The 11107-nt window shown below is 45.6% G+C and overlaps 1 protein-coding gene and 1 long non-coding RNA gene across 4 annotated transcripts; one reads left to right on the forward strand and one right to left on the reverse strand.

Annotated features, from left to right (window-relative positions):
* Positions 1-1714: 1714 nt before the first annotated feature.
* Positions 1715-10828, forward strand: LOC132710309 (uncharacterized). 3 transcript variants are annotated; one of them, XM_087879209.1, is made up of 8 exons: positions 1715-1973; positions 6614-6660; positions 6826-6909; positions 7264-7319; positions 9932-10024; positions 10132-10266; positions 10439-10576; positions 10767-10828. In XM_087879209.1, exons 1-8 carry the CDS (start codon positions 1919-1921, stop codon positions 10777-10779), a joined length of 621 nt encoding a protein of 206 aa, XP_087735335.1. In that variant the 5' UTR covers positions 1715-1918; the 3' UTR covers positions 10780-10828. The 3 variants fall into 3 exon arrangements, with proteins under 3 accessions (XP_087735335.1, XP_087735336.1, XP_087735337.1); XM_087879210.1 differs by having other exon boundaries at positions 6829-6909; XM_087879211.1 differs by lacking the exon at positions 6826-6909.
* LOC148112018 (uncharacterized) lies at positions 9258-10588 on the reverse strand. The gene is made up of 2 exons (XR_015730022.1): positions 10503-10588; positions 9258-9763 (listed from the first exon to the last, which is right to left on the reverse strand). It is a non-coding gene; the product is annotated as an uncharacterized LOC148112018 (long non-coding RNA).
* Positions 10829-11107: the final 279 nt, after the last annotated feature.

Here is an 11107-nt window from a genome sequence, read left to right on the forward strand (position 1 = left end):
TGGCCCGTGGAACTGCTTGCCTCCAGAAGTTGTGGCTGCTTCATCCCTGGAGGTTTTTCAGAAGAAACTAGACAGCCACTTTTTCTGAGATCATTTAGGTTCTCCTGCTTGAGCAGAGGGCTGGACTAGAAGACCTCCAAGGTCCCTTCCAGCTCTATTCTATTCTATTCTATTCTATTCTATTCTATTCTATTCTATTCTATTCTATTCTATTCTATTCTATTCTGGAGGCGGAGGCCTCAGACACAGCCGGTCCCCCATTTTCTGGGCTGCTCTCTCATCAGCCCCCAGGAAGATCAAGACCGTTAAGACAGGACGACCCCTGAGAATTTCAGGAGTTGGTACATTCCAACGACTCTCTGACTACCCAGAATCCCCCTGTCCAAATGGTTCAGACCGAAGCAGCAGCAAAAACCCTCAGCTAATAAAAAAGTAAACACTGTTGCCATGACTACATCTCCAGGCATCCACCTTCAGATTATCAAAGAGAATAGAATTAGAATTAGAATAGAATGGAATGGAATGAATGGAATAGAATAGAATAGAATAGAATAGAATAGAATAGAATAGAATAGAATAGAATAGAATAGAATAGAAAATGCGGAATAGAATAGAATAGAAAATGCGGAATAGAATAGAATAGAATAGAAAATATGGACTAGAATAGAATAGAATAGAAAATATGGACTAGAATAGAATAGAATAGAATAGAATAGAAAATATGGACTAGAATAGAATAGAATAGAATAGAATAGAATAGAATAGAATAGAATAGAATAGAATAGAATGAGTTGGAAGGAATAGAATGGAATAGAATGGAATAGAATAGAATAGAAATAATAGAAAAGTAAATACAGAATAGGATAGGACAGGATAACTTTATTATCACTTTAAATGTACACTAATCAGCATACATTAAAATGGAATTTTGTTGCATAGAGCTCTCAAAGGGCTGCCACCTCCAATATATACTACATAATCATGACTAAATAAATAAATAAAATTATGTATATATATCCACATACACACCTATATTATCTGACACAGAGAAATATCACAATCTCGTTCGGATGTGTACATGTACCTGGTGAGAAAAAGGCATCCTGAGTTTGCCAGGCGGAGGGCATCGGGAGTAAAACCCCTACAGAATCGGGGAGTCCTGCTGGAAACCCCCTCCCAGAGGGGAGCCAGAGTGGGTGGGTGGGGTCTCCAAGAATGCTTCGAGCTCTAAGCATATAACGGTTATAAGCGGTATACAACCTCTTTGGCCACTTTGGTCATTAAGTGAGTCCGGCTTCTCCCATTGACTTGGATCGTCAGAGGCTGTCTGGGAAAGTTGGCTGGGAAACCTCTGGACCAAAAAGACTTTGGAATCCGATCTTTCCCTAAATGATGGACCGGACCGGATCTCTCCTTCCCAGCTGCCCCGCCTGCCTCCAATGTCCCACCTCACCAAATAAATCTCCAAGGAAATTAAGTGAAGCGAGTCCGTTTTATGAGAGGAGTGGGCTAGAGGATCCAGGAGGGAAAGGGGGGAAGGAGGGGAGAGAGTGGACTGAGAGGGAGACGAGTGATCCACTTGATCCCTTTAACCTTGGAGAGAGAGATTGAAAGGTCCTCTCTTCGGTCATAATATAACAATATTAGCATTTTGTGGAACATTCTGTGGGCTCAGTTCTCCTGGGAGCCTTGGGGGGCCTCCCCTCCATCTTTCACCCCCCCCATTTCCTCTTTTCCTTCCAGACCTCTCGGGGTCTCTGTTAGCGCGTGTGAGGCTCCCTATGGAAAGGTCCACCGTTGCTGGAGGGGGCAGCCTGGCATCTGCCCACAGCTGGATCAAAGATGATGACATCACAGCACGTGTCATAAGACCTTGGCCGGCTGTCCTGCCTCATTCTCAACTGCTACCACTGCAGGGATGGCAGGAAATTTCTTTTATCGTTTCCAGAAAAAGGTCCAGCGGAGAAATAAAGGTAGGATACAACCAGTGGTGGGATTCAGAAAATTTAACAAATGGTTCTGTGCCCTAATGACCATTTTAAGTATAAAAAACGTTTCTTAAGTCTTATTTTGGGGGAATGTCTTACTTTAGAGCAGGTGGGGGGTGGGGCCTGTGGATAATGAGAAGGAAGGAAGGAAGGAAGGAGGAAGAAAGGAAGGAAAGAAGGAAGGAAGGAAGGGAGGGAGGGAGGAAGGGAGGGAGGAAGGAAGGAAGGAAGGAGGAAGGAAGGAAGGAAGGAAAGAAGGAAGGAAGGAAGGAAGGAAGGAAGGAAGGAAGGAAGGAAAGAAGGAAGAAGAAAGGAAGGAAAGAAGGAAGGAAGGAAGGAAGGAAGGAAAGAAAGAAAGAAAGAAAGAAAGAAAGAAAGAAAGAAAGAAAGAAAGAAAGAAAGAAAGAAAGAAAGAAAGAAAGAGGGAGGGAGGGAGGGAGGGAGATTCCGACAGAATCGGGGTTGAAATCAGAAGAGGCTGACCAGGGGTGGGTTCTAAATTTTTTTACTACCGGTTCCCTGGGCGTGGCTTATTTTGTGGGTGTGGCTTGATGGTCATGTGACAATTCTTTAGGATTTAGCAGAGGCTTTTAACTGGTAGACCAGTAGCCCCAGACCCCCTTGGGATCAACCTGCAGCCCCCCCTGCCTCCTCAGGTGGTGGAGCGGGTGGGGGGGATGCTTTTCAAGAAGGCACAAAGAGGGCCGAGAGCTAAGATTTGGTCCAGAACCAACCCCAACAGGAAGGTCTCCTATTTGCTCCTTGTACTCCTTGGCTTTGCATTTTTAACAGGTAATAAATTAAATTTCTGATGATGCAAAAATAGCTCATAACTCTCCTTTCTAGACAGCTCTTCTCATGTCTAAAAGCAAGATACTCTTCTCCATCTTTTCTCTGGAGGACCATTTAATCCAGAGCCTTTTAATTCCAGAAGTCCAAGTTTAAAGAATGGACTTCTGGAATTAAAGCTCCATTTTTTAGCTAAAACTTAATTCACACCTGTTAGTTTTGCTTGAGCAGTGTGAACAATTGACAGTGGGATCCTCCAAAGCAGGGGTGGGTTCTAATTTTTTTTACTACCGGTTCTGTGGGCGTGGCTTATTTTGTGGGTGTGGCTTGGAGGTCATGTGACCGGGTGGGCGTGGCTAGCTGGTCATGTGACTGGGTGGCCATGGCTATGTGTATAGGGACTACTCAGAGGGCTGAAAAAAGTCATTTCTGACAGGTCCTCGCACTTTTGACTGGTCCTCACACTTATGACCATCCTCACATTTATGCCCGTGCAGCATTGTTAACAACCATGTCACTCATTTCACAACTGTTTCTCTTCTCCATGGTGACAAGATAGGGCAAAAACGTAAAATGTGAGGACAGTTGTAAGTTCTAGGACTGGTCAAAAGTGCGAGGACCAGTCAAAAATAACTTTTTCAGCCCTCTGAGTAGTCCATATGCACAAAAGGACTATCCAGAGGGCTGAAAAAAGTGATTTCTGACAGGTCCTCGCACTTTTGACCAATCTTCGCACTTATGACCGGTCATCATTTATGCCCATTGTAGCATTCTTAACAACCGTGTCACTCATTTCACAACTGCTTCTCTTCACTATGGTGACAAGATAGGGCAAAAACGTAAAATGTGAGGACAGTTGTAAGTTCTAGGACTGGTCAAAAGTGCGAGGACCAGTCAAAAATAACTTTTTCAGCCCTCTGAGTAGTCCATATGCACAAAAGGATACAGCAATAGAGAGGGATGAAGGAAGGAGACGAGAGATGGAAGAAGGAAGGAGAGAGAGGGAAGGAAGAGAAGGGAGGAAGGAAGGGAAGGGAAATTAGAGTAGGAGTGAGGGTAAGAGAGGGAGGAAGAGAGGAGGAGAAGGAGAAAGGAAGAGGATGTAGAGAGGAGAAGAAGAGGGGGGGGGAGAGAAAGTAAGAAGGAAAGACAAGAGAGAGGTGGTAGATTTGAGGAGAAAGATTGCTGTACAATAAAAAAGATGAAAGGGAAGAAAGCCAACCCCAAACAAATATAAAGATATTAAAATAAAGAATGAATTGTTAAACTTTAAAGAATAAACAAGAACAAATATGAATAAATAGCAATTATTAGAAACACACATACAAACATACAATGTATTTTCTTTGAACAGAGTATTTGGCCGGTTCACAAATTTAAACAGTGTTTAGTCATTTCAATTAAATTTACAATTTCTATATTTCCTTTTTTGCCATATTTATTCCTTATCTATTTTTTTAAAAAACCAATATTACCCTTCATCCTCCTATCTAATCTTAATCAAATTCAATTTTCCCCTTCTATTCTATATTATACCCCTTCCCATTGTCATCTATTTTTATATCCATCCTCACATTGGTTAATTATGTAATATTACAGTTGTTTAATACAAATTCAACATTTTAATATAAATCAATTACTTATATAACTATCTTTTTTGTATATTAATCAATATGAACATGAATATTCCAATTATTTCCATGCAATCCAATTTCTTACAAATCAATTAATTATACTTACCAATAATAATAAACCAAATAATTTCCCCCATATATTCCTCCAACCACAACTTAACAATTTCTGCTTTCAACACAATATACAATTAATAGTATCTCAATTATTACAATTCCCTAGTTAAATAGAGCTTTTTTTCTTTTGTGTTTTAAAATCTTGAACTCTCTTCTTTTTCCCTAAATTTCCCATTGTTTGCACCTACTTTTTTTGGTGAGGAAAAAGAAAAGAACTCTGCCTCTGCCTAATTTTCCAACGTTGCAGCAAACAGCAAAGCCGACAGCCTGCTTTACTTTCACTTTCGTTTTCAGCTTAATTTGCACAAGGAGAAAAAAAAATCTGCTCCAGCAATTTAGCTCTTTGCAGCAACAGAGCCCTCTGCAAAACAGCTGAGAGCAAATCAGCTGAGAGTTGGGAGGCCGATCTAATCAATGGGCTAATTAGCCTATGCTGAAGATGAAAGGAGTTGTTTTTTCTTGCTGTTTGCTTGCAAGGATAACTGCACTGGCCAAAGGGTGGGGGCTAACCTCCTTGCCTCTTACCGCCCCCCTAAGGCATCCCACCGCCCCCCCAGGGAGCAGTATGCCCACTTTGGGAACCACTGGTCTACTCATTTGTTTTAACACTGATCAGCTGTAGGGCGGCCTTTTGAAGCCCCACAGCAAGAGTTTAAACAGTTTTTTCCCTTCTAGCCGATCAGCTGGGACTCAGGAGGCAGCAATAGATTGGGGATGGGGCCAAATAAAAGTAAGAATAATGTGGGGGGGGGGGCAGAGGAGGGGCGGGGGGGCACAGTCGGTTCCATGAGTCATATCGTCACCACTACCAGCTCAGCGGAACTGGGCCCAACCGGAAGGAACCCACCACTGCTACAGATCCTCTCCACCTCTTCCTGGATTAGCGGAGGGCTTCCTGTCGCTTCCCATCAGATTGGGGGTTTCTGTGACCCCCAAGTCATCCCTGGCTGTGGGGTGCACCTCCCCTCTTCTCATCCAGCGCCACCCGATCCCCAAACTCTTCCTCCGGCAGAAATCTTCCTCTGGGAAAGGAGGAGCGTCCGTCTTGGCCAGATGCTTCCAGCCCCAGAAGAGGAAGGGGGGGTCTGAATTGGGGGGAGGAAGCGTTGATCTCGGACATTGGAGGTGGGAAGGGCCAGAACCAGCAGCAGCACCAATGGGAATTCTTCCTGCTTGAGCGTCATCGGTCTCCGGGCAGAGTCCTTGGGGGCTTCACCTGAAGGAGGAGAGCCAGTTCTGCAGAGAGAGAGAAGCGGAGAAAGTGGGAGGGGGATCTTGGCCTGAAGAACCGAGCGGAACTCTCTCCTGCATTGGGTGAAGTCAAGGGAAACTCTGCCCGGAGACCGATGACGCTAAAGGAGGGAGAATTCCCATTGGTCCCCCTGTTCTTTCTGGACCCTCCCAATTCCGAAGTTGGAGGCAGCCCCATTCTGAGCCAGGCAGCCTTTCTGCAGTCCCTTCGCTTTGCGGAGAGAGGGAACCGGTGGGAAATTCCACTGCCTGAGCCAAAAGGGTCTACGGCAGGGGTGAAATGCTCCCGGTTTGGACCGGATCGCCCGATCTGGTAGTGATGGAGGCGGGTGGTTCAGAGAACTGGTAGCAAAAATCCCTGCCCCCCCCCACATGCCCAACTGAACCATGCGATCCTCAGAGGCTTTTTTTCTTTTAAATGCCTCTGACGATCCAAGCTGAGTTGCCTGATCCTCAGAGGCATTTAAAAGAAAAAAAGCCTCTGACGATCAGGTAACTCAGCTGGGATCGTCAGAGCCTTTTGAAAGGATTTTTTACAACCACTTCGCCGAAAAGGTTGTAGAAAAAATGGTTTTAAAAGTTTTTTAAAAATCGCCACGCCCACCCAATCACATTACCCCACCACCACCAAGCCACGCCCACAGAACCGGTAGTAACAAATTTTAGATTTCACCCCTGGTCTACGGGATCTTGAGAAGATCGTTTTCTCAGGGGTTGGGGGGGACCCTCAGGAGGGGAAGGGCCAGGCGGGGCCAGGCGAGGGAGGCCAGGAGGCGGGGCCAGGTCGAGGCAATGTCAATAAGTTTGTGTTTTTAAAGCAGTCTATTTGTTTTCCAGTGGTTCCAGAGGAGCAGCCCGTCCTGTGGAAACGGGGACCGACGGAGGTATGTCATATTTATTTCTTTAATTGTTTCTCAACACTTACCCAATGGGACCCAAACCCTGGAAGTCAAAATGGCTCTTTTGGGTGAGGGGGCCTGGATTAACCGGGCTTGAGGGTTTTTCCTGGGCTCAGGCCCACCGTCCTCATGGCCTCCGTTGCTTTTCAGCAGACGAATTCACGGGCCGGCAACCTGCCCCCTATCAAGGAAGGTCCTCCCCCTCAGCGATCCTTTACCACCCGCCCCCCCAAGGTAAGCAGTCTAAATCTTCTGGGGCAGGGGTGGGTTCTAATTTTTTTTACTCCCGGTTCTGTGGGTGTGGCTTATTTTGTGGGTGTGGCTTGGTGGGGGGTTAATGTGACTGGGTGGGCGTGGCCACCTTTTTTTTTAACTTTTAAAAGCATTTTTTCTACAACCTTAAGAGGTTGCAGAAAAAAAATGCTTTGAAAAGCCTCTGACGATCAGGCAACTCAGCTGGGATCGCCAGAGGCTTTTAAAGGCATTTTTTCCCCTACAACCTCTTTGGCTGAAGAGCTTGTAGGAAAACTGCTTTTCAAAGCCTCTGACGATATATATATTTCACGGCTGTTATTTTAACTTTTCCAGACTCCTGCAACATCTGGGGGGCGACCGCTGAGGAATCCGAGGGAGAAGAGTGGCACGTAAGTCTACATTTTACCTAAAGAATATAAAATATAACATTTATTTTTTAAATGAATCCTTTGTTGAAACACCTTTGGATTTTATGAGAGCATCTAGTCTTTTGGCCTTAGAGCCGATCTTCCTTCAAAAGGGCTCCAAAATTGGAACATTGGGCGCTATCTAACAAAATGAAATTCAAGGGTGAAAAAAGTGAGGTTCTACATTTAGCCAAGAAAAACAAAATGCACAGGGACAGTATATGGGGCACCTCGCTCAACAGGAGTAACTCTCAGAGGGATCTTGGAGTCCTAGTGGACAACCGTTTAAACAGGAGCCAGGTGTGTGCAGCAGCTGCCAAAAAAGCCAACCCAGTTCCAGGCTGCATCAACAGAGGGATAGAATCAAGACCATGTGAAGTGTTGATGCCACTTTTTAAGGCCTTGGTAAGGCCACACTTGGAATATTGCATCCAGTTTTGGTCTCCACGATGTAAAAAGGATGTGGAGACTCTAGAAAGAGTGCAGAGAAGAGCAACGAAGATGATGAGGGGACTGGAGGCTAAAACATAGGAAGAACGGTTGCAGGAACTGGGTGTGTCTAGTTGAATGAAAAGAAGGACCAGGGGAGACATGACAGCAGTGTTCTCAGGGGCCGCCACAAACAAGAGGGAGCGAATCTATTCTCCAAAGCTCCCGAGGGCAGGACAAGAAGCAATGGGTGGAAACTCATCAAGGAGAGAAGCAACTTAGAACTAAGGAGAAATTTCCTGACAGTGAGAACAATCAACCAGTGGAACAACTTGTCTCCAGAAGTTGTGGCTGCTCCAACACCGGAAGTTTTTAAGAAGATGTTGGATAACCATTTCTCTGAAGTGGTGGAGGGTTTCCTGCCTGGACAGGGGGGTGGACCAGAAGGCCTCCAAGGTCCCTTCCAACTCTGTTGTTGCTGTTGTTGCTGTTGTTATAATTATAATTATATGAAATTGTCAGACTTGGGAGGGGGTCTTCTGCTGTGCCCAGCTCTCTTCCGGTCCCCTTCTAAATCTCTGGATTAGATTCCGAGCCCGGATCATTCATTTGATCTTCTTGTAGGGAAGCCACTGTTGTGTGGGGTGTCCTGGGGCAATCTCTGTAGGGCGGAAGGCATGCAAACGCCAGTCTGTTCGAGGGAGTAGTTGTTTTATAATCGAACCTTTTTGCTTTCAGCCCTTTGTTCTTTGCAATTGACCTGTTTGTGCATTTCTACAACGTCCTGGGCTTTTCCTAAGCTTTGTTTTTCTTTACTCTGCCTGTTTGGTGGTTCCTATATCTTTGCCTGGGTTCTGGTGTGTTGTAAATGTTCCTTTTCTTCACCTGTCTAAGGTTTGGATGACCTCGGTTTCCCTCCTTTGGATGGTTGCTTTAGAGCCTTTTTCCTATTCTAATGTGCTTAGAGTTCTTAGTTGTTTGTTTGTATTTGGTTGCAGTTTGTTATCGATTTGGTTTCTAGTTCAGCTTTTAATGGTAACTGTGTCCCAATAGGGGTTCTTCAGATAATAAGATCTCAGAGCATTTCCCTTCCTACAATGCAATGAAGGGACTTGTTGGGCAATTCCGATGGTGGCTGAGGGCTAATCCTACCTTTGCTCAGAATATCCTGTCCTGAATGGATGACCAAATCTGTATTTGTAAAGGTTGGCCCCTTAGTTTCTACTGAAAGAAAGAGGTACTCGCCTTCTTTCCAAGCAGCCTTTGAGCTCAGAACTCAAAACCCCTTTAAAGCCCTTGTTCCCAACGGCCAAGGTCTGCGAAAAATCCATCCACGGACCCAATGGGTCTGTGCCAGGAAGGGAGGCTTACCCGGGCCAGGTCCGTTGATCAGATGAGTTTGAAGTCCCATCTTGGGGAGCCAAACTGATGGAAGAAATATCCCTCTGGTTCAGTTCCAAGCTGGGAGAAAGACACTGGAAACATGGAGGCTGATTGGAAAGATGGTTTATTGATGGACAGGACGACATGGGTTTGAAGTCCTGGGCAGCTGAGCACATGGAGTGGAGAGTCAGGGGTATTGATACCTTCTCTTGGGCCTTGAACTTGAGCTTGCTGTTCCTGTGCAAGAACATGTATTCTATTGGCTGTTGTCAGACTCCCATGGAGTCATGTGCAAATCCGCAGAGTTTGTCTGAGATACGTTTGGTTGAAGCTTGGGCTGATGCAATGGCCTTAGGAGATTTTGCAATGCAGTGAGCTCTGCGGTTAGATAATCCTATTATGTCCTGGAGGGCCATGTCTTAATCCCCAAACCCTGGAGATGAAGGTCTTTTGTCTTGTAGATAGGATGGCCCAGTCTCTCTTCATGGGCACCAAGTATCTGCTGGGGGCAGGGATTTCTATTTCTCTTTTAGGGGAAATATAATACTCTGCCTTTTTAATATTTCATTCTTCTGGGAGGGAGTGGCTTCCCACAATGGTTATAGCATTGTTTCCTGTAAGGAGAGATTTCTGATTGTTGCAGTAGAAATGGCAACACCGAATTTATGCACACACACAAACATAAAGGTATTTTAAAAATATTTTTCAATTGAAGAAAACGTTTGATGATTCTGGTAAAAATAATCAAGGGACTAATTTCTCTCCGGTTCTCGTATTTACAGCAAAACTCTGAAGGAGGAGCTCCCGCACAAATCTCCCCAGCGTCAGACCACCAATGCAGAACTCTGCAGGCAGCTGGAGGAGAGCCACAGGAGGTGAGAAAGGGCCAGGAATTTTTAGGGAGTCTTAATTCTAAGCAGGTTGGATGGTTGGGGTGAAAACCTGAGGGGGCTAATTTTGCTCCTGTCTTCGTCTCTTACAGAATCGAAACTTTGGAACAACAGTTGCAGTTGGAGAAAGACGAGAATAAGAGCCTCCTCTGCAGAGTTCTGCAGCAAGCTGGGGAGAAAAGGGAGCTCCTCACGGAGATTAAAACCCTCCAAGAACAGCTGGAGAGGTGAGAAATATTTAGAAGGGAATCCTTCCTTCCTTGCTTCCTTCCATCTGTCCGTCTATCTATCTATCTATCTATCTATCTATCTATCTATCTATCTATCTATCTATCTATCTATCTATCTATCTATCTATCTATCATGAGAGGCCTAATTTCTGCTTTTCTTAATTTACAGGAATTCAAAAATGTTTGAAGAAATGATACTAGAAAGAGTCCAACTGAAAGAAGAAGTAAAAGACCTTAAAATGAAGAACTGGAAGTTGAGCGAGGAGAAGGCGACCATCCTGCGGAATTTCAGGGAGAGGCTGAGGAGGTGAGAATCAGGTAGAGAGCAGCCGTGACTGAGGGAGGGAGAGGACCAGGATTCCCTGAAGCAGCTTGGTTGAACCATGATTCCAGGGTGAAGAACCTGCCCTATAAGGGATGGAGGGATAGAGGAAAATTAGAATGGGGAGGCCACATTTGACCACTTACGACAAAATCTCCCTTTCTCCTTCTTCCAGAGGCAGAGACTGAAGAGGCTGGAAGATCAGGAAGATCCTCTTCCTCCCCCTCCCCCTCCCCCTTCCTTTCCCTCCTCCTCTCCTCCCTCCTTCCCATCCCCCTCCCCTTCCCCATTCTCCACCCCCTCCTCCCCCTCCCTCTCCTCCCCCTCCCTTTCCCATATATCCCTCTTCCCCTCCTCCTGCCCCTTTTCCTCCTCCCCCCCTCCCCTCCTCCCCTTCCCCTCCTCCCCTTCCCCTCCTTCCCCTCCCTCACCATCCTCTGAAAACATCCAGCCCTCCCTGGAAAGAGCAGGACAAGGGAATACCATCGTCTCCTCGCTCAACTTCCCTAGATTGTG

This window comes from Pantherophis guttatus, chromosome 15 (assembly GCF_059756535.1).
Source record: "Pantherophis guttatus breed Tessera chromosome 15, ASM5975653v1, whole genome shotgun sequence".
NCBI lineage: Eukaryota > Metazoa > Chordata > Lepidosauria > Squamata > Colubridae > Pantherophis > Pantherophis guttatus.